We start from the raw sequence: 22,584 nt of genomic DNA on the forward strand, positions 1-22,584 counted from the left end.
GCTCCTTTCTTTTGAATCCAAGAAATCGATGCGTAGAAACTTAGCAGCAAAGTTTTGTTACCGCTCAGTCAGGTGTTCTTTATTAGCAGCACCAGGAAGCACTGGGGATATTTCCACTGCAAGTGCTTCAAACATTACACGATTCAGAGTCCATTATACTTATACAGATAGTACATACTCATCAATTACACGTGAAAAAATTAACATATACACACCTATCTGAGGTAGTGATTTATGAGGTTTCCAGTCCTCTATTCCATGGTCTCTTCCACTGCCTAGCATCCTTTTAGCATCGTGACTGTCCAACGACAGCCTTTTACTTCATGCAGTGATCTTCCTCACCTGTCTGCCACACAAACTTTCTTCACTCATGCACACTCAGTAGGAGAATGCCTATTATAAGTAATTGATAGGTACCAAAATCCTAACATTTGCTCACTCAGCACTTGGATGTTATTTCCAGACGTCTGCTCGTCCTTGGATAGAGAGGTTTGGCAACCTCTTTTAATGAGATATACTGGGGTGCAGCCTGTCTTTTAATGGTATATAATGGGGTGTCAGAAGATGAGGATAGAGGGAAGTATCTTGGTGTCTGCCTGTTGCGTCCCAACCTAATCCCAGAGTGAGACAACGCAGCCTTGTGTGGAGGCCCTGGTTTCATTACTGTGTTTCTCTTGCTGAAACCCTCTTGTCAAAACAGCCTCACAGCACGCTTTCTAGTCAACGGTGCTACATCCATAACTATTTGCAACATCTAAAAACTAAACAGTTTGCAAGCAAGAACTAATCACAAAGTACAACAATTCAACAGCCGTGTTTCTAAAAATATGCTAAAATATGCTAAAAATACTAAAGCATACGGCACATCTACTTTTTTTTCAAATCAGCTATTTCTAAAAACACGTACAAAATACAGCAAGGCCTGTTTCTTCAAACCAGTTCCCCCTTTTCCAGTCAGCTTGCGAATGCCAAAGCAGAATCTCGTGTTGCTCAGGCTTAATCACTGCTGGCACTGCCCGAGCCTTCTGGATCAGTCTCTTAAGTTGATACCAACAGGAGCACTTGTTAACGTCGGAACTATCAGCAGTAATGCTAACAATGGACGGATTAACATGTCCAATGCTTTTGACGTGGTCGGCGAACACCCTACAAAGATGTCCAGCAGCAGCGAGCCGCGTCTGCCTCAATTTACCCTGAGGTTTCTTTTAAGTTCATTTTGGGTGACTATCGTTTTCACCGGGGATTCGCGTAAGGTTTAATTACGCTTTTGGACGTATTCTTTAAACCACTTCTTCTGATTCAGAACTCGAACCTACCACTGCCGCACCGGCCGTCAGCCGCCCCGCCGCGCCCCCCCTTCTTCGCTCGGCTGCGCCCGCTCCGCTCCGCCCGGCCCAGCCGCACCGGGCGCGGCCCGCAGCACCGCCCCACGGAGGCCGCACCCGTCCGGTCGGCGGCGCCGCGCAGCCCCGCGGGGGCCATGGCCACCTGGCGGCGGGACGGGCGGCTGAGCGGCCCGCAGCGGCTGTGCTGCGCGGGGCTGGCGGGCGCGCTGAGCCTCAGCCTGACGGCGCCGCTGGAGCTGCTGACGGTGCTGGCGCAGGTGGGCAGCCGGCACTGCGGGCGGGGGCTGCTCGGCGCCGGGCGCGGCCTGTGCCGCACCGAGGGCGTGCGGGCCCTGTGGAAGGGGAACCTCACCGCCTGCCTGCGGCTCTGCCCCTACAGCGCGCTGCAGCTCGCCGCCTCCCGCCGGTAAGCGGGGAGGGGTGCCTGGGCCGGGCCGCGCTCGGAGGAAGCGGGGAGCGGGGCCGGGGTTTGCACCGCGCAGCCGCTGCTGGAGGCGTGCGGTGCGTGCCGGCGGGTCCGGCTGAGCCTTTCGAGCGGGCAGGGCCGCCCGGAGCGCAGCTGCAGCGCCGCTCGCCCCTGAGTGCAGCGCTTCGGTCATCCGCGTCAAAGAAGGGAATCGGGATTGGGATCTTCGCATCGTTCCTGAAGGTGATACGCCGCCTTACTCGCTTTAACGGCTCCGTGCCGGTGCTGACCCGGCAGCGGGTCGCGGAGCGGTTCCGGGAGCTGCGGGTTCCGCCGCTCGCAGCGCTGCGGTTCGTTTCTCGTTCCGTTGCGCTTTTGGGGGCGGCTGCGTGCAGGCGGAGCGCTGCCATCGGGGCTCCGCTCCGGGCGCGCTGCGGACGCGGGACGGGGAGGCGCAGGGATCCGGAACGCAGCGCAAAGCGCAGCGCACGTGAAACGGCGTCGGCTGGGCGAGCAGCGGCTTGTATGTTGTTGTCGGTTGTTTTGCCCTGGACGAACAAAAAAGAGCGCTTCAATGACAGAACAGCAGGGTTCTGTACTTCCAGCCAAGATTCTCAGCTCCTTTTGCTTCCTGCAGCTGCTTCCGTAACGTTTCTTCGCCGATTTCAAATGCTCCGTGTTCCCAGCAGCGTCCTCCTGTGCAGCACAGAGGTGTCAGCTGGAGGCCAGCCTCTCAGACTGCTTCCATTTCAGAATTTCCAATTCACATTTCACCCGCTGAGCGTGACAGCGCTTGGGCACAAGTTTCCCTGTGGGCCCCCTGTGCCAAGCTAAGCAGCAGAGGTGGGCACGGGCTTCTCAGAAGGTCCTGTGATGAATGCCTTCTGAGAAAAGCTGGAGACCCGTGTCTCTGTCGGACAGCTGGTGGCAGAGCTTTTCATGCAGGCTGCTTCTCCATTACAGTGATTTTCAGCCTGTAACTGACGTTCTGTGGATGAAAAGCACTTTGGAAATCTCTTGCCGAGCAAAGAAGTAAACTGGGGGAAGTGGCTCCTCGCTGTATCTTTGCAGCTGTTGTTGAATTAGTGCTCTGGTTCTCCAGAATGAGAAATTGCAACTGTGTGTGTGTTCAGTGTGTGCTGGGTACTGTGGTGCAGGTGGAGCTGTACAAGCTGCCCTCAAAGCTCATTCAGGTACTGGAAGCATCTGAGCTCATGAAGGCTGCAGGTAAAGCGAATGGCGTGTGGGGAGCTGTGTACTCCAGCCCCTTGCTGTTGACTCCTACTTTTGTGTTTCTGTGTGAGCTCCTGGGCAGGTTGTTGTTATTCTGCTTGTGTTTTCCATCCCTGTGTTCTGATTCACAGAGACTTGATGCTTGTATGGTATTAAAGAATACAGGGAGGTCTTGGATTCAGTACTTACTGAGGTTTCAACTCCTGCTACTGGAGGAATCTGTGAGCAGAACAATTACATAGGATTGTATTCTGTGATTCTAATTATATCAAGATCTTTCTTTTGCCATTAATGATATCTCTTTTATGCTTTTACTGTAGACTTGTAATACTTTTCACGGATGAGTTGGGCCATATTTCCCACTGGAGAGCTATCATAGCAGGAAGTCTGGCTGGCATGGTTGCAACTGTTGTGACTTACCCTACTGATGTAATTAAAACCCGGCTTATTGTGCAGAACCGACTGGAACCATCTTATGAAGGAATTCTTCATGCTTTCTACAAAATTTACCATCAAGAAGGACTTCTTGCACTTTACCGTGGTGTTACGCCAGCTATATTAGGTAAAATAATCATGGGGAAGATGACCTAATTGCACATTGTTTATTGTAGCTGTATCAAGCGTTTGCTTGCTCACTTGATTTCAAAACAAATGGCAATGTTGTTCCATGGAAGGCATGTGGGTTTACAAGGCACAACAGTACTGATCTTTGCTGCTGTTTTATTCCTTCAAATGATGACCCATATCGTTGCATTTATGGTTAAGCATTATCAAAATAGTTTCCTTTTGTAGATAATGCAGTTGTGCTCAGATGCAGGATTTTTCTTGTTTAACTCTTTAAAAAATGTAAGCATGCCATGTCTGTGATTCCTGTCAGGGTTTGTCTCCCTGGCTGCTTAGTGAGACCACTGTGAGCAGCATTGTGTAATCAACGTGAAGATTAGTGATGGCCTCTCTTTACATGAAATATTTAATTATTTTCTCTCAGTAACTTTAAAAAATGCCATTGGATTTCATCTGCTTTTTCATAATGTAATGTTTTAAAAAAAATCTGTAGTTATAACATAGAATTGCACTATGAAATTTAGGAGAGCTCAAAGCAAGCAGGAGAAGACAGAAGCGTTCCTCATTTGACTGACAGAAGAGGCAGCTCTGTTTACAGGTCTAGGGTTGGGTTGGACCACAGATGGAGCTTGTTGCAGAAGAGCTTACCTCGTGTGAGACTTGACAATTTTACTGTGCAAATATGTACCTCTGTCACCGTGCCTAGGTGCTAAACTGGGAGGGTTCGATGGCAAGCCGGTGGCTAGAAATAAAAATTTTTCTAAGTATTGATCTAATTTGAGCAATGTGAACAATAGGCTTGCAGCAGTTTGTACTGTCCATCTAGGCTATGTAATGAGAGCTGTTTTCTTCGTGCACAGTGTGCTAATACCAACCTCTGCGTGGTTTGCTTTCTAGGTGCCGTCCCATTTTCTGTGGGCTCATTCTTTGTTTACATCAATCTGGACAAAATCTGGCGAGAACCCATAGTTTGTTTTACTCCCCTTCAGAACTTCATAAATGGCTGTGTAGCAGCTGCTGTGGCACAGACGCTTTCTTTCCCCTTTGAGACTGTCAAGAGGAAGATGCAGGTACAAAATGCTGATGTTGCTGTGCTTTGTTAGAGGAGCCTGTTTCGGGAGCTTGGGATGAGGATAGCCATTACTGCCTTGTTTCTCGTACCACATAGGCTACAGATGCTCTGGTTTAGGTGGGTTGTGTTTGTCTTTTCTTTGTTTTTAAATATCTGAAAATTCACTGTTTTAAAACTGTTGTTACACTTTGAATGTAGGTTCAAGTACGCCATGGGATTTGTGTTTCCTTTAAGGCTCTGTCATTAGCTTTATTACTTCATATAGTTCTGTCAAATTCTTATCTGTAAGATAAGAAAATTTTCTATCAAATACAAGCATTTCATTCATTTGGTATTAGCTAGGATAAATGAGATCTGTGCCATTTCCAGTTTTGGTGTGTCTGCTGTTTATGCCTGGCATATGTACAGGTAATCACAAGAAACTTATTCAGCACATATTAATTCTGAAGGATCAGATTTAATCCTGACTCTTCTTTCTGACTCCTGTAGTTAATGGAACTTCACAGTTGCTCCCGTTATCTTCCTGCTTCTTTTTCCTGAAAGTTTAGTCATAATAGTTAAAAACCAAACCAAACAAAAACCTTCACACCCTACAGCTTCTGTCTCATTGCCATAATTCATTTGGTGTTGTCATCTTTGTTGTCTTTTCGTTAGAGCTTCACCAGTAGAGTGACAGTGAATAGCTAGCATTCTTTGGTGGCTATTTGGCTATGGCATATGAATTCCTTCTTTCAGCCCAGTTCATGGAACTGTAAACTTAACAGAAAGCTTTTGTGGTCTTATCCAAAACAATGTCATTTTGTGTGGCAGCATTTTAGAATCTCCCTTCCCCCATCCCCTGCTGGTTAAGTCACAAGCTAGCAAAAGGTCACCGAGGCTGTGAATTCCCCTCTTCTCCAGGGTTCCCTTTTTCAGACAGAGCTTAGATCCAGTACCACAGGAGCACTCAGTGCCCTCTTTCCACCTTGTAAAAAAGGACTTCAGCAGAGACCAGCTCTTGTAGTTCATGTGTGCAAAAGGTAAACTTTAAGCTGAGCCCATCGAGTATCTCATAAAACATCTCAGGTAAGAAGCAGGTTCTGGTCATGAAGATGGGTTATTTTTTCAGCTGTATAAATGGGTCTACAAAAATCAGTTCTCCTCCTGCAACTCTTACTTTTCTTTTAATCCTTGGGCTCACAGCAGTGTTGTTGCCTGAAGATTAAAGAAAACATGTAATGCACTGTTTCCCTTTTAATCTTTTTCTATTGATGTGTCAGTTACTTAAACGTTCAATTATTCGGTTTTCGTAATCAGTTCAGAAGTTCCAGGAGTGAATGGTGTGATGTTCTGTGTCCAGCCTTGTCTCCATAGGCAAGGGAGGCATCATTCATCTTGTTGCCACTAGGCTGTGCTCTTTTGCCAATAGGATGCTTAGAACGCCTGACATTTCCAGAATAAGGAATTGGATTAACTTCCTAGATATGTAGGAAATAGATATGTTAAAAATCTGTCCGAAGCAAAGAAATGCTCAGTGACAGAGTTTTCTTCTTCATAGATGTGTTGCAACAACTGAATAGTGATTTCCCAAGCGTAGAGAAGCAACACCTGTCCAGCAGTTTATTCTGACAGCATGGGAGAATGCAGCTGTCTAGATGTGACAGCCCATAACTCATCTGGTACTAGAAGTGACTCATGTAGGCCTGTCTGGAAATGAGATCCTTTGAAAATTGTGCCCAAGTTGATATAAAGCAAGGTATGGATTTCATGTAACATGATTCAAGAAGTGTTTTTCACTGTTAGCATTAGGGTGTTGCTCAACCTTGCAAGGGTCAGCTCTTCAGTGTGCGTGCTTGCTGGTCTGCTCAGCCTGAAGGGTGATGGCCAGAAGACAGGAATGATCAGAGCAGCACCAGGATGGGTATTATGCAAAGGGGCATAAGAAAGGAGAGAATAAAGCAGGGAAAAACAGGGCTTTGAGGCATTTCAGCTTTTCATAGAGAACAGGGAACACATATCTCTGAGTTCTTGTTTTCCTCAGCCATTTTAATCTGCTCAGCTTCTATTCAACAATTCCATTTTCTAGCTGATAAAAAGAGGGGTGTCCCAAAGCCTTTAGCCACTGTTGAACCTCATATGATGTCGTGCTTGGTTCTGAAGCCATGAACGCTAGTTTTGTGTATGGAGAGGAACTCTGCATGTTGTAGAGGTCCATATCAGATGAAGGCAGTATATAGCCAAAGACAACTTCCAGTGAACCCACTGGTGATGGAGAAGCAGGGAGTTACAAGGTAGTCTCAGGAGCTTCAGAAACTGGGCTGTCTTCTCTGATACTGGCACTGAACACAAGCCTGAGCCCAAAACATGCAGTTCAGATCTTTACCTGACACGCTAGGCAGTCTTTGAAGAGTTGGCTCCATCTATTTCCTCGTCTAGAAAAGCATGAATTGTTTGCAAAGATGCAAAATAAATATTACTATGAGAGGAAGTGTAAGTACTATTTCTTGTCTCTGTTGTAATCATTTTGCTTCATCCTTTTTCATTTTACGCATTTGACTCCTACAGTCCTTATGTCAGCAGCTTCTGTCATTGGCATCTGTGGGAACAGGATCAGCCTGTCAGCAAACAGTTCTCCCTCTTTGCTTTGGTGATGATTTATGATGTCAGTTTTTCGCTGTAACCATGGTTTCTTTCTTCTCTGCTGCTAGAATTATCTTTATCATGTTTGGGTTTTTTTCCAAAGATGCTTTGTTTGGTAAATGAACTTGATTGACTTTCTTAAATGAGACATTAATTAATGTGGTTGAGTCTTACTGAATGTGAGCTCTCTCTGTTGTGACTGTCCTAATTTTATTCCTTTGTCTTCCTTTTTTTGCTTTGCTCCTACTTGGCAAGTTAGAGAATTAAGAGGTACTGTGTGCATGTTTCAGCATGGACATACTTCTGTTGTTGTGCATCTGTAGAAGGGGAATATGGAAGAGGAGGGTTGTTCAGAGCAACATTTTGCATTAAATACTTTCCTGACTCATGCTTTCTCAGCTTCTGATGAAAAACTTATGATTTGTGTATCCTTCTGTTTGTTATTCTTGCCTTTCCTTCCTCATGTCACAGTATCTTAAGTGCTGTTCAGTTTTACCCTGTCAGCTTATTTAAGTGCATACAAGAAAACTTTTAAGCCTGGAAATACCTGCCTGTAAAGGAGCCCGTGTCTAAGGGGAGCACTGGTAATATTCTTCTCCTTTCCCACGTCATCTTTTTGTCTGTGACAATCTTCTGGAGTGCATCGTACACTGAGCTCTGGTATTTTAGCCAAGAAGGATGGATTTAGAGCTCTTTATGTGCCAAACAGAATATTATTAATAGACTGACACCAGCCTGAGGCTATGTGCAGAGCTGAGTATAAACATGCTAGAGAGCCGTGCAAACCTAATACTTAAGTTTGGCCTTTCCTTCTCTGCAAGTGGCCTCAGTGGTAGGCTCAGTGCCCCTGGCTGGCACTTCTCAGCTTTCACTCCACTTTGACGTGTGACTTGGGTGGTTTGGGGAGGCAAAATGCACAAGGATGGCCCTAAAGTCTCATAGGTCATCAGATTACAGGTACCTCTTACCTGCTTATGTGAACAAGCTTTGCATGTATTGCAGAAGTTCTGTCCTGTGCTTGTATTTTGCTGGTATTGTGTGTTTTAATTTCTTTAACTAAAAGTTGTCTGAACTCTCTTTTTTGCATGTTACTCAGGGACAGCCATCAAACTCTTGTAAAATAAAAGAAACATACTACACTGCAGGATTTGACACATTTTTTGTGTTGACTGCACAGCATTCTTAATTTCTGAGGACATCTCTGAGTGTAAGGTGTTGTTCAGTATGTCTGATCCTTTTTTGTTTTAAATCTAGGCTATGAATTCCCTCTGCTGCTGTAAACGAACGGGTTCATTGTTCTTGGTTAGCATGGAGTGCTGCCATGCATCACCCATGAAGTGGCCTCTGTTCAGTGACAGAAGTGAATCAGTCAGACCTCAGCTGCCTGTAAATCTGCAGCACAGGAAGGGAAGAGAGGTTGTCAATGGCTTGGGGTTTGTTTTTGGTTTGGTTTTTTTTTTTTGGTCCTTTGGAACACAGGGTGCAAGTGTGAAATTTGTTGTAAATGATGTAAATGCTTTGAGTTCTTTGTAACCTAAAGAATCAGAGGTGCTGGCATGGCACCCTCGGGGAGCTCGCAAGCCGCAGTATCCCTGCTGTGTGTGAGAGCTGTGGTGCTCTCACATGGGAATATGTTATTGGAGCCATGACCCGGTTTAAAAATAAAAAGTGCCTTTTGGGTCATGTGGTTCACATGACATCTCAGAAGCATACGTGCTGTGAGACTTTGTGCAGGGAGGCCATGTAGCAGTGAACTGCACAGGAGCCTGATTCTGCAAAATGTTCAGAGATAGATTTGGGAGCAAATTCCATAATGTGTGAGGCAGCAAGGAGCAGTATTGCCACCTTTAGTTACGATTTCCTGTTGAATTAAGGCTTCTGTAGTAAGGATTCTGCTGTCGGTCCTTGTCCCTGGTAACTTTTGATCCTGCTGTCTGATTGCAACTCAGCAGAGGTTTCATTGGCACTAATTTCCTTCAAATTGTGTGAAAGCGAGTGCACAGATAGAAATCAAATGCCAAAACTATTCTACCTGAGGGGAAGTGGCAGTGTAAATTCCTGCCTTTCTTACTTCTCCCCATCATCTCACGCTCCCCTTCTCCTTGCTGCCACGGTTCAGGACCGCATGTTCTGGGTGTTACTTCAATTTAGGACCTGCCTGGCTCCCCTATTAACCTGTAGTTAATAAAAATCAGATTCTGGTTTTGGTAAAGTCCCTTCCTTTGTCCCTGTGTCCTTCTCCCCCTATGCCTAATGCTTTCAGCGTCTGGCATTTTTATTGTTTTGGTTTTGCAGCAAAGATGTTTCACACCACAGTCTCTGAGGGTATTGCAGGGTTAGTGCCCTGCTGCTTTGGGAAGTGCTGGTTGGAATACGCAGCAAGACAGTGCCTGAGAGCAGCTGCATGAGAGCACTGTGGGCTTTGCATGCTATAACACCTTCAGTTAGCCTTTGTACATCTGAACTAACCTGCAACATGTTTCTCTCCAATCCTCAGACTTCCCTCGGAGAGAAATGCAGGGCCTGGCTGCCTGTGAAGCCAAAAGGCTGAATAGTGCCAGTAGAAAAACTGGATAAGAGAGGGGAAATGGTAAATAAGGCTTAGAAGTAGAACTGCACTGATGTAACATCCAGGTCTGCCTTGGGCCAGTCTGCTGCTGCTGTGGGTCCTTAACCCTGTTCATCCGGGGAGCTGTGCTGTGCTAATGCTTACTCCAAGCTGGATTACAGCAGGAGCTTAGCAGTGCAGCACAGTGATCTTCCAGAAGGAAGCAGGAAAGCACGCTGTACCCAGCTGGTTGTGGGAGGAAGGCAGGGTTAGGGCATGCTGTGGCTACTGTGGCCCCATCACTTTCAGCAGGAAGATGGCGATGTCTCCAGAGCAGCAGCCACCACTCTTATCCCCTGAGTGCCCTGTATTGGTTTGCAGCATGTCTATGCTTGGAATGATGCAGGAGCTAAAACTTTGTGGGTACTCCTCTTTTATATCTGATTTATTCTGATACAGTGTTGTTCTGTACCTCATCCACGTAATGGACAATGAAAATATGTCCGCAGTAAAGCCTCAATCCTTTAGAAACATTAATTTTCTCCTGAATTTCTACAGAGACAGGGGGAGATGTGGGAACTCGTGTTACTTTTTGCTGTGTTCTGTGTAGAAACAAGCTAGCCTGCCTGCAGGTTTATGCCTTTAGAAAATCACTGCTCATCTACATGAAATCTGTGCTCCTGTTTGTAAGGCTTGAGCTGAATCATCACGACGTGTTTGAAATGACCCCAAAGCCTCCATGCAAGGAGTTTGCACTGCCACCTTGAGGAAGAAAAGCTCTGTATTTATCTAAGATTTCTTTGTAGCACAAAGAAGTTAAGAGCAGGGGAAGATCGCATCCAGTAGCAAGGAAGGGATTCTGCAACAGACCACAGAGCCTCAGGATACAACAGGCTTGGCAGTAATGTGTTTAAAGCTGGGGCAAACTCTTTTGAGCAGACAGTAAACTGTTTTGCATCCTCAGCGCCAATAATTTCAGCAAGGCAGAGAGATTTGGCCCCAGTTCAGGTTGCAGAGGAAAGGACAACATGTTCTTAGAGTGCAGGAAGCTGTCAGTCAGCTGCTTTGCTGTGATGTGCTGGAAATGATTGCCTCCTCCTAACTGGTCGTTGTTTGCCTTATTGCATGCCTGAGGACCTTCACTGGGCTTTATGTTCCCATGCAGGGGTAAGTCAGTATTATTAGACCAACAGCACAGAAAAGTCTGTCACACCCAGGTAAGCCTGTCTTTAGGAAGGGAGATTGACTTGCCTGGTACTTTACATTTTTCCCCCAATATTAATACTTGTTCACATCTCAGTTATCTCTTACTTGAGTTGTTTCTGATAAGCATTCAGTCTTCGCTTGAGTGAAGTTTCTGTTGACTGCAGTGGCATTAACCTGAATGAAAACTGCAATATTTGTCCTTCAGTTTCCTTTGAACTGCAATTACACTTGCCTCTTGCGAGTGTCCTCATTAACGCAGGCTGCAAACACAAAGACTTCTTATTTTAGCTTCCAGATTAAGAGCATGAACTTGTGTGCTGTGTTATAAAATGCTTTCCTGTCTTTCTGAGTTTCTTTTGGCAATGGATCAAAAGTGTAGGACTCCAAATCTTTTAAAAATGTATAAAAAACAAAACAAATTTACTATATCTGCCATCAGAATAGCATACTTCCTGTGGTAGCTGTAGCACTGCTGTAGGATGTAATAGCACTGCTATAGTGTGCCATCAGTTCTGCACAGTCAAAATGGAAAAAAAAACAGCTTTGCACCAGTGAAGTTTTTAGAAACATGAAGAAGAAGGGGAAAAGTATGTTAAATAAGGAGAAGTATTTCCAAATAATCACTTTTAACTTGTAAATTCAGATAGTGCCAAACCAAATAGTCCTGAACCGTGTGTAGGAATGCTGTATCTGCAAAGGGAGGGAGGGGGAAACGTGCCTGCATTCTGCTTTGTCCCTCTCTTGCTGCTGAGAGCCTTGGGAAGATTAAAATGGTTGTTCGTTGGGTGGCACAGGTCTCACTGCAGTGACTACATCAGTGGTCCAGTGCTAAGAGGAATAGGAATTAGGGGCTGGGGTAGCTTGTGGAGGTAGAAATCTTGAGAAGTGTGTGTGAGGTTAGTTCCCAGTGTGGCTGTTGTTCTGGCACCCAGCTCACGCTGCTGACAGCGGGAGAGATGGGATCTGAGAAGTCTGTGGGTAACCATTAACTTTAACCAGAGTTTTGTCACAGGGCTTCTCCCTTATTTAAATGGTTGGTTTTTATAAAAAACATTGCCCTGAGTGCGGGTCGAAGGGTCTCTTCATGCACCCCTCCGGCCCACAGGTTGTCAGAGCAGAGCAGAGCAGAGCAGACTGCTGTCTTTGGCATGGATCACAGTGACTCCTTAGGCTTGGAGGCCTCTGGATCCTGAAAGGCCCTGTTTTTCAGAGCAGATAGAGTCAGCTGTGCACTAGATGTGCTTTAATCACTAGTGCAGCCCGGCATTCATCAGTGTAACGAGTGGCTTAGCCCTGTTAATGCTCTGCCTGCACTCTCTGCTATCGGTGCAGTGAGCTGTGTGGTGTCTCCCACCTTCTGCAGTACAAGACAACCATACCTGGGTTAGAATGAAGTCCTTAAAGTGCTGGTAACAAGAAGCTCTCTGTTCAGCTGCCCGTAGTGCCAAGTGCTATCGGAAGAGGGGAAGGAAGCTGCTTTGAGGTGCCTGGTTTGAAATGTCTCACAAAGCTGATCTTTTGGGGATGAGGTTTGTTTGTGTCTGTGACGGTAGGATTCTGAGAAGAGGTGGAGAAACTTGTCTGATCAGTTTGGTTACCTCCATTTTCCTGCTCTGGTGCCATAGGGCGGCTGGGAGGGTTGTAGTGTTGCAGACACACTTAGAGGATACAGAACCACCCAAAACCCACAGCCATCTTTTTTTTTTCTTTGAAACAGTGGCAAATGAAACATCTTCCCCCCATCCCTCCTTTTTTTTTGTCTTTAGTTAATACATTCTGTGTTTATTTATCTGTGCTCCAGAATAGCGAATCCTTAACTGTGCACTAACATAACTTTCAGATATTTTTTTTTGCAGTAGATGACTGCAGTTCTGTGGACAATTACTGCTTACATATGGTGTCTGTGCTCTTAGAAACACACTGCTCCCATAAAGCAGGAAGCCTGACAAAGCACGCTTTGCCCCATGGCCTGAAATCTTGAAAATGGCTGTAACCGTAGTGAATGTTACTCTAAGCAGTCTATCAGTAAATTTCTTAAGAGGTCACAGTCTGTGGGCAAATCAGAAACCTGAGGCTTTGACTTACCTGTTCCTTTTTAACTGTGTTCTGGTTGTGTTTGCTGCACGCAGACCCTTTCTGAATGCTGGCGTTGGTGTTGTAGGCAGGAGTGCTATCATCACAATCAATCTATATGTGCCTTTGCGTTGCATACACTGCAGTTAATTCTGGCAGGTCATGCCCTGCCTACCACAAAAGGAAGGAAGGTCCATGTCAGTAGCATTCCTGCTTTCCCAGTGCTTTTCAGAAAGTTGTTCCCCTCCACAGTGTTGCTGCCTATACCTTCCTTTACCATAAACACTCGTGGACACTGGCTCATAGGGCAGAAAAAAGAACAAGATTTTGATTCCAGCTCTCCTATGACCACTGTTGCATTATTAAGGATATTTCCATCATTTGGGCACTCATCTAAGCATTCCTGGTGGTAATGTCACCATTCTTAGCAGAACTGATCCCTGAAATCTCAGTTGCAGCACTCAGCATCTTCTACAGTATAGTCATGAAAGTCTTCATAGAGCAGTTTCTCAATCGCCGTCTTTCTCTCTGTGGGATTTAGCTATTGCTTTTTAAACCCTTATTACCCCTTAAGTGAAAAAGCCAAGCAGACAGCTTCCTTGTAGCAAGGGAGCAGAAGTGAACATGTGTGTGAACCTTAGCTACCAGAGTAGCTGTTACCTTGATCTTTGTGTAAAGGCAGGGCTGGTAATACTGTAAAGTCCTGTCAGTTAAATCCCATCACATCTGCTTCTCTGAACCATAAACCAGGAGGCTGTGTGAAATTGCACCAGAGCTGGGAATTACAGACACAATGGTAGCCCCATGGAATGGGAAAGGCCAGTGTAGACACAAAGGGGGTAAGTGATGAGAGCAGTTCAACTGCTCTTTCCCCAGAAATGTGATCCCTCTCCTGCAAGCTAGGTGTATGCTGTTGAAAAAAGCTCAGAGAGAAGCAAATACTTCTGCTTCCTTTTGCTTCAGGTGTAAAAGACCATGGATTAATCCTCAGCCCTTGTGTCTGGGATAAAAGGACGTGACCAAGGCGATCCAGAAGCCACCAGATAAGGATGTAGTGAAAGCATATTGCCTGCTCTCTTAGTGCTGCTTTCCTAAAATCACTTCCCAAAGTCCTATCAGAACAATATTTTCACCTCTAACCTGCTGTCAGAAGCATTTCACATGCATTTTAATTGTATACAAAAATATTGGGGGATAGAAGTCTGAAGAAGGCACTTGCAGTTTGTGGGGGAGGCCGTTTGTTTTTTGGTTTGTTTGGATTTTTTGTTGTTGGGTTTTTTTTTTCATTTGCTTTTGAAGTTTAGCTGTAGACTTGCCAGCAATGCAACGGGATACAACAACCTTTAAACCATTTGATTAGCAGCTTCTCTGGTATATCTGGAGCATGAGTCCTGATCCGTTTTCACTTTTACCATCCAAGTTGCCAAGTATTTGAAATGCAGTAGCTCAGGCATGTAGAAAATGTCATCGCTGCTTGTCAGTTAACAAGAGGCTTGTCATCACAGGCTTAGCAACTCTGAGAAGCTGTGGGTTAGTTTGACCAAGCAAGGAAGAAATGCTATATCATGTGGTGTTTCAACTAAAAGAGAAGATATTAATATCTATATTCACCAATTATGATTAGTGGTACTCGTCCTGTTCTTACCAAACTTCTGCCCTGATGATCAGCTGTATGTACCAATCATCAAGTTGTATCCTGGGCTCCCCTCATGCTCCTGTGAGGGATGTGGGTGTGGGCAAGACCCTCATGTGCCAATGCAGAACAAACCCACAGCTTGCTGCATGTGCACAGATGGGTGAGGATGGGATTATTCAAGGTCAAGTTGTCCTGTCTGTGCTAACACAGTGGGAGATTAACGAAGGAAGGATTTTGCTGTTAAAAATGACACACTACACTTCCTCCATGTGAACTAAGGCAGTCTGTGCTGCAGTTGGAAATGTAGCATCAGTCCAGCAGGATGCTCCCAAGCTGATGCTAAGTGGTTTGGGCGAGCTGAGCACGTAGCAAAGATACCAGAGCACAGACACCAGCTGCTTGCCTGCAGCCCTCGGTGGGCTTGTACAGCCTGTGCTGAGATGTGTTCCATCTCTGCTGTTGCTCCTCAGTGCATAGTGCAGTTTGCTCTTCTCATTGCAGTGTAAACATGGCCTGAGCAGACAGAGTCAAGGCAGCACTCCTGCTTTATCAGACTTACAGGAAGGCCCAGTGGTGTCCGGGGCCAACCCTGGGCTTCCAGCCCGCTGGTGCTCTGCTGCCAGGGTTCTGAAATGCCTCTCCCAGATGTGAGTGGCGCAAAAGGAAATCCTGGTGGAAATTACTGCTCCCTTTCATACCCCCCAGAGAGTGAAATCCCTTTGTAAGGGCAAAATAGTTGATACTTCTTGACTAACAGAAGAATCCAGATCAGTCTGTTCCTTGCCAGAATGGAGAAGATATTTATTTTTCTTTACTCCAGTTTTCCTCTGCTTGCTGTGAACCCTCTGGATGTGTCTTGAACAGGCGCAGAGTCCGTGTCTCCCTCACTGTGGCACAGTGGATGCCCATTTCACAGGCATGGCTGACTGTTTCCGGCAAACAGTGAAGAACAGAGGTGTGCTCGGGCTTTGGAGCGGCCTCACACCCAGCCTGCTCAAGGTGAGCTTTTGTTTTCATCACTGAACTACGGCACGCTCTTGCACAATTGAAGTTATAAGGCATGTGGCAACCCTCCATACTTATTAGTGGCTTATAGATGAGAAAGGCAGTCACAGCGCAGGTATAACCTCAGGCAGGTTATGAGCCAGCTTTGGATCACAGGTTTGGTTGTATTTCTCTAAGTGTGAGTTCAGCTTCTTTATGTGACTTCTTTCAAGTTCATTTGAATGCCCTTAGGAAAGGGAGTGTTTCTAACACGCAAGCCAGACGAGGGGACAGCTAGTGATGTACCTAAAGCAGCTAACCAAGTTCTGCTTTTCATCTGAGCTCCAGTAATTTGACAGACTGTACCTAGCTATAACAAAAATAGTTCTTGTATTAACCACTCCCACAGAAGTCAAAAGCTGCATTTTGCAGTGAGCTAGTAGTGCGTGCGTATCAGTTATGCAGCCTTTACAGAGAAGAAAGTGTGAAATAAAACATGATAGCTTAAACATAAGGTTAATTAGATAAATATATTCTACAGTGCTGCATTGTTAATTACCTGTACAGGATACTACTGGTCAGTTGCTGAGTGGTAACTGAGCATAACTAGAAGTGATGGCCGGGCTATGGCTGGCCCTGCCTTGGCTGGTATAAAGGCATGTGGCATCAGGGCTGCTCATTTTGCCCAGGGAAAAAGAAGAAAGTTGTTTAGTCATTCTGCTTTATGAAGAATAAAGTCCATGTTTCCTATTAGGATTTGCTGAGGTTGCTTAGGATTTGCTTAGATATTTTAGAAGTTGTGATAACCTACAGGCTAGCACAGACCTTGTTCCTCACAGTGCTGCTAGAATTAGCTATGTACAAGTAGCAAACTCCTCAGCGTGATGCAGGTGCAAACCAGGTCTGAGGAGAGTCTAACTTCATGTAAATGAGCACAATTCTGTTAGCAGATCACATCAAACCTGAAATTCTAGAAGTTTTCCTTTATAAAAACATCTAAGAATACTATGAGTGTAACACGCTGCTTTTTTTTTTTTTTTTAATCAGATTGTTCCATACTTTGGTGTTATGTTTAGCACCTTTGAATTCTGCAAGCGGGTCTGTCTGTACAGAAATGGTTATATCGAATCTCCTTTAAGTTACAAGCTGACTCCTGGGGTGGATCAGAGTTTACTGCCACAAGAACTGAGAGAATTAAAGCGCCTCCGAAGAGAAAACTTCGAGCCAAGGAAATCAGCTCTTGAAAACTGACGTGAGAGATCTATTGGAGAAGCCTTTTCTTCAGAAACTTTGCAAGAAAGACATGCTGAACTGCAGGTACCAGCATCTCAGCAAGTTGCATGGCTTTAGTGCTGAGACTACAGGATGCAGGGGATGAATAAACCTCTTATCTCATTTGCTGAATGGATGCAAACAATAAAAGTAGTAAGCATACACCAAGGAGGAGGAGAGATGCTACTAGTCTGAACACACTGTATGCTATTGCAGCTTGAACTGATGCTATTCTAGGTGCTTCTCAGTGCTGGATAGCCACGTTAAGATAAACCATTTGCAGAGAGAATGAAAACTGAGACAAGTACAAATTGCATCTTCAGAACATTAAGAAAGCTCAAATTGGATTTTTTTTTAAAGTAATTTGTGATAAGAAGTCATCAGAAAATGGCAAGCAGACTAGATAGACAAATGCAAGCATTTCTGCTGGAATCTCCTCTTTAGTGATAATGGGAGGACGTGGCATTCTGCAGGTGCAGAATTAGCCTCAGTTCATTCACACTCCAGAATCCACTCTTCCATTTTTGAGACTTCCTTAAGAATAACAACTTTGTACATGTCTTTGGCATAGCAATGAAAATGAGCTGCTGCAATGATGTTTTTGCTAATAGACTGTAACACACTGGAATGACAATCTTCTAAACTTAGGTGCTTACTGGGAATCTTTTTCCCTTTCTCCTGTGTACGTGAGTTATTTCAGGCTTAGAAAAAAAGTTTTCCTGAAAATTTCTAACTAAAATATCTTCTGAAAAATGCAGACCTTAAGTGTGTTGGCTATTTCAGAGCCACGAGCCTTACAATGTTTTTCAGTATTCTTAAAGTTCTATTTTTATGCTAAACTAATTCTCAGTCCTTGTGCACAGACCCTTGTGCTGCTCAGAACTTGCCTGCAGAAGAGCACTGTGCACACGTCCTCTCACTTTCCCTCTTGAACCTCTGCAGTGCAGGACCCACAGCACTTCCTTAGGTTGGAAACAGCACAACCACCAGGTTCTTGCTGGTGCCACTGCCCTCTCACCAGGCTAGGGCCCTTTCAGGCAGTATGATACCATTATCTGAGATAACTTTAAGACCTGCTTTGCCCCTGGCTCTTAATGTTGGTATACCCTACAGCTGAGGTCTTGTGGTATCTCCAGCAATGGGTTTGCTGTGTGCTGCTATGATGGTTGATTTTCTTCTCAGAGAGAAGCACGGGTGTTGATAGCAAAACTCAAGATGGTAGGGAGCATCCTGGTGGCTTGTGAGTCACGGGGAGGCTGTAAGTATTCCTGGCTCTCATCAGTCTGCCTGGTGAAGGGGTTTCTCTGTGCCTCAGTTTCCCTATCTCTGCACAGTGTCAGTAACAATACTGATGTTCATTTGATGTGTATGAATAAGGAAACATGACTTGTGAGCAAGTTGGGGAAGAACTGTTTTCTGAACAATGCTCTTACCTGTTCAAAGCATGGATTTTGTTGTTTTGTTTTTTGTTTTTAACTGATGTTGTTTTTCTAAATAGATGTTAAAGATCGAATGATAGGTGCTTATAAATGTTCGCTCACCTCTTCAAACCTCATGAGACTCAAGCAAGTCAACAAGGTACCTCTAACTTGTTTGTGATATGCCACTGACACATCTGTATTACACTTCACTCCTCAGGCCTATAAACCGTTCATTAACTTTTTATCAGCCAAGCCTCTCCGTTGTTTAATTGCATCTACTTAGAAGGAAGAGCTGGGGAACCGCGGGCTTTTGAGTCTGAGATCATGGAGCGGGTCCTCCTGGAAGAGATGTTAAGGCACGTGCAAGGTGAGGTTAGCCTCACCTATGAAGAAAGTCTGAGGGAGCTGGGCTTGTTCAGCATGGAGAATAGAGGGCTCTGGGGAGACCTCATTGCAGCCTTACAGTGCTTGAGAGGAGCTGACAGTAACAGGACGAAGGGCTTTAAACTAAAGGAGGGGAAACTGTGGTCAGATGTCAGAAAGAACTTTATGCAGGCCCTGGCACTGCTGCCCAGCACTGCGTGCACCCAGCCCTGGAGGTGCCCAAGGCCGGGCTGGGTGAGCGCTGGGCAGCCTGAGCTGGGGGGCGGGCAGCCTATGGCAGGGGTTGGGGCTGGGGGAGCTTTAAGGCGGTGCTGTGATTCTGGGAGAAATCCCTCCGAAAGGTAACAAAACCATTTCACAGAGCGCTCAACCAACCTGCTTCCACTGCACCTAACGTGGTGCGTGGGAACAGGGACCGAGGTCACGGAGCAGCCCTGTGCTAAGCTGTGGGCGCTGTGCGGTGGCGGCGTGTGCGTGTGTGCCTGCCGGCCCGCCGCCGTGCCCGATGCCGTGTGACACGCGGAGCAGCGCCGTGGCTGCTGACGGGGCGGGCGCTCACCGAGGGCAGCTCTGAGCCGCCGGGCCCGGGGTTTTCGCGGGCTCCCGGCCCGGCTCCCGCCCCCCCGCGCCGCCCGGCGGCCCAAAGCCCCGCCCCGCTGCGGCGGCCCCGCCCCCTCCTGCAGCCAATGGGCGTGCGGAACGCGGCGGCGCGTTGCCGTGGCGCGCCCCCGCCCACGTGTCCGCCGCCGCCCCTATATAAGGCGGCCATTTCGGCCCCGCGCCCGCCTCGCTGCCGCAGCGCCGCCTCCCCTCGCCTTCCGCCCGGCCTCGCCTCGCCGCCTCCCGCCATGGCCGACGCGGCCGTGTCCTTCCTCAAGGATTTCCTCGCCGGGGGGGTGGCGGCCGCCATCTCCAAGACCGCCGTCGCCCCGATCGAGCGGGTGAAGCTGCTGCTGCAGGTGAGCGGCGGGACGGGGGCGGCGGGCGTTCCAAGGTCGCCGCAAGGAGAGGGGGGCGGCGGGGGGCGGGGTGGCACGCGGAGCGGCGCTGACGGCGCTGCGGGCCTCACAGGTGCAGCACGCCAGCAAGCAGATCGCCGCCGACAAGCAGTACAAGGGCATCATCGACTGCGTGGTGCGCATCCCGCGCGAGCAGGGCGTCCTCTCCTTCTGGCGCGGCAACCTGGCCAACGTGATCCGGTACTTCCCCACCCAAGCGCTCAACTTCGCCTTCAAGGACAAGTACAAGCAGATCTTCCTGGGCGGCGTGGACAAGCGCACCCAGTTCTGGCGGTACTTCGCCGGAAACCTGGCGTCCGGCGGCGCTGCCGGCGCTACCTCGCTCTGCTTCGTGTACCCCCTCGACTTCGCCAGAACCCGCCTGGCAGCCGACGTGGGCAAAGCCGGGGCCGACCGCGAGTTCAGCGGCCTCGGTGACTGCCTGGTGAAAATCTTCCGCTCGGATGGCCTCAGGGGTCTGTACCAGGGCTTCAACGTGTCTGTCCAGGGCATCATCATCTACAGAGCCGCCTACTTCGGCATTTATGACACCGCGAAGGGTAGGTGGGCTGGCACGGCGCTCCCCTGGAGGTGCCGGCCCGCAGACCTGCACTGTGCGTGCTCACCGGCTGCTCTCACACAGAACCTCTCTCCTGCAGGAATGCTTCCTGACCCAAAGAACACCCACATCGTGGTCAGCTGGATGATTGCTCAGACGGTCACTGCGGTCGCTGGTTTGACCTCCTATCCCTTTGATACGGTTCGGCGCCGCATGATGATGCAGTCCGGCCGTAAAGGAAGTAAGTCGCTCCTTTCCTCCTTGTGTTAGGAGCTGGTGGGCATCCCTGAATCGGGATGTGGCAGCGGGTGTGAGCTGGGGGCAGGAGTGTGCTGCCTTTCATCAAGGCCTTTAAATGCCGCCTTCTCCTGTAAGCTGCAGGATAAGAGGGGACTGCAGAAGCAGATGTCAGGTAGGGGGCAAACAGATTGGCATCTGTGGCATCCCTGTAAGTTGGGTTTGTTCAGCAGGTAGGAATGGCAGAGCTTGCCCGAGGGTGCAAGCAAACTCACATCTCTGGGCTAAGAAGGGATGTCCCTCATGGGAGGCATGGCTTGGCTGACTGTGCAATAGATTTTGGGTCTGGAAGTGTTGGTGTCTAGCAAATATTAGCAGCTTTCTGCTCAAACTGGTCCATCCAGCCTCTCCTGAGGGTAACACAGGCCTGGGCGATCTCATCCTCTAAAAGTAAGCCAAGAAATGGATATTTGAGATTGTAAAACTGCCAGATACGTTAGATTGGTTCTGACCTGGATTTTGGGGGTCATAGGCACCAGGTTTCTAACAGTGTCTGTTCCCACAGCTGACATAATGTACACTGGCACTATTGACTGCTGGCGGAAGATCGCCAAGGACGAGGGCTCCAAGGCGTTTTTCAAAGGTGCATGGTCGAATGTACTCCGAGGAATGGGTGGTGCTTTTGTCTTAGTTCTGTATGACGAAATTAAGAAGTACACATAAGTTATTTCTTGTTCTGAACTGGCATGTTGTAATATGTTATCTATGACCATTCATGGACTTGTATGAAAACTGTCTAGTTACTAACAGTAACGGATGATATTTATACAGGTTGGCATGGGGTAGGGACAACCTCCTGCCCCGTCTTTATCAAATCATTCCCACTGCTGGGACTCAAACATGGTTTCTATTTCAGTCACTCCTGTTTAAAGAGTACGAAGAAATAAAAATCTGACGCCAGCTTTCCTCGTCTCGTGGTTGTTCTCATAGCAGCTGCAGTGTGAGGGGCCGGGGACCTCTGCAGTGATTGTAGAGGGGGAAGACCAAGCCCTCCCTGCATGACTCACTGACTGTGGGCTGCAGTATGTGAATGCAGTGCAGCCTCCTGAGAAAGTGTTTCCTTCCTGGTGGAGGTCAGCAGTGAGTGCTGGTAGTAACTGAGGAGCATGCACTAGCTTTGTGCCACCAGTCCTGCCTTGGGGCTTTCTGCCACTTGGGGCTGATGAAAGCTCTTTTTTGAAAATGCCAAGTGCCAGAACCTTTTCCTGCAAAGCACCAACTGGACTGAACATCTGGGAGACCAGAGGAATGTATTAAGGAGTATCCACAGCAGTCTGGAAGAGCAGAACAGCATCACGTGTTCTAGCTTAGAAACTGAACTCCCCACTTGGACATGTTAAAACCCAGCCAGAGAAAATAAGTGTGGGTAATTGCTGTTCTTTCTGCAGAGCCCCTGGCTAGACTTGTCCTTGCATGGAGGTGGTGTGCTGCTGGGTTGAAGAAAGATGATGTCTGTGTACCTGCTGGGCCTGCCCGGCTGGGAGCCAGCTCTGCAGGCCCATTGCCTGCTTGCCATCTGAGAGCTAAGCTTCTCCCAGTCTCAGATTTGGTGGAAATTCTTTCATGCTGATGGGGCAATTTGGGGAAAACACAGTGAGATTCGGGAATGTGTGTGGCTTGGCTTTTGCCCAGACTTCTCATGGGACTGCAAGCCACCAGAACACAGCTGTCAGCTCTGTGTGGAGGCTGCAATGGGCTGACCATGCTGCCTCTGCTCTTTGCTCCTCTAGCTGCTCAGACCTGTTCCAAGTGGTTGATCCCAATCATCAGAACGGATCTCAGCCACTGTCTGAGGCAGGTAAACACACTTGTGTGGCAAAGGGCAGTAGGTTTTGTTGCTGAAATAGAACTGGGGGTGCTGGGCACAAGTGCAGCACCAGCTGCTCACAGCCAGCAAGATTGGGTCAGCATGAATGGGTGTGTGGTGCTGGGGGTGCGAGGATGGTGGCACTGGTTGGTGCTGGGC

At 47.4% G+C, this 22,584-nt stretch overlaps 2 protein-coding genes across 2 annotated transcripts; both read left to right on the plus strand.

Annotated features, from left to right (window-relative positions):
* Nucleotides 1-1,441: 1,441 nt before the first annotated feature.
* SLC25A43 (solute carrier family 25 member 43) lies at nt 1,442-18,627 on the plus strand. The gene is made up of 5 exons (XM_031602719.2): nt 1,442-1,752; nt 3,306-3,547; nt 4,447-4,619; nt 15,568-15,702; nt 16,735-18,627. Exons 1-5 carry the CDS (start codon nt 1,481-1,483, stop codon nt 16,936-16,938), a joined length of 1,026 nt encoding a protein of 341 aa, XP_031458579.1. The 5' UTR covers nt 1,442-1,480; the 3' UTR covers nt 16,939-18,627.
* Nucleotides 18,628-19,529: 902 nt separating this feature from the next.
* Nucleotides 19,530-21,299, plus strand: SLC25A5 (solute carrier family 25 member 5). Its single transcript, XM_031602720.2, has 4 exons — nt 19,530-19,723; nt 19,836-20,322; nt 20,422-20,562; nt 21,124-21,299. The coding sequence occupies exons 1-4, from the start codon at nt 19,613-19,615 to the stop codon at nt 21,279-21,281; spliced, it is 897 nt and encodes a 298-aa protein (XP_031458580.1). The 5' UTR covers nt 19,530-19,612; the 3' UTR covers nt 21,282-21,299.
* Nucleotides 21,300-22,584: the final 1,285 nt, after the last annotated feature.

The sequence above is a fragment of the Phasianus colchicus genome, chromosome 14, assembly GCF_987193195.1.
Source record: "Phasianus colchicus chromosome 14, bPhaCol1.hap1.1, whole genome shotgun sequence".
In the NCBI taxonomy this organism is placed as follows: Eukaryota; Metazoa; Chordata; class Aves; order Galliformes; family Phasianidae; genus Phasianus; species Phasianus colchicus.

Excerpts from the sequence above, each read along its gene's own strand:
- SLC25A5 (XM_031602720.2), top strand. The coding sequence starts at position 19,613 with ATGGCCGACGCGGCCGTGTCCTTCCTCAAGGATTTCCTCGCCGGGGGG. Across the intron at positions 20,323-20,421 it reads CATTTATGACACCGCGAAGG|GAATGCTTCCTGACCCAAAG; the intron begins GTAGGTGGGCTG and ends TCTCTCCTGCAG. Across the intron at positions 20,563-21,123 it reads GCAGTCCGGCCGTAAAGGAA|CTGACATAATGTACACTGGC; the intron begins GTAAGTCGCTCC and ends CTGTTCCCACAG.
- SLC25A43 (XM_031602719.2), top strand. The coding sequence starts at position 1,481 with ATGGCCACCTGGCGGCGGGACGGGCGGCTGAGCGGCCCGCAGCGGCTG. Across the intron at positions 1,753-3,305 it reads CAGCTCGCCGCCTCCCGCCG|ACTTGTAATACTTTTCACGG; the intron begins GTAAGCGGGGAG and ends CTTTTACTGTAG. Across the intron at positions 3,548-4,446 it reads TGTTACGCCAGCTATATTAG|GTGCCGTCCCATTTTCTGTG; the intron begins GTAAAATAATCA and ends TTTGCTTTCTAG.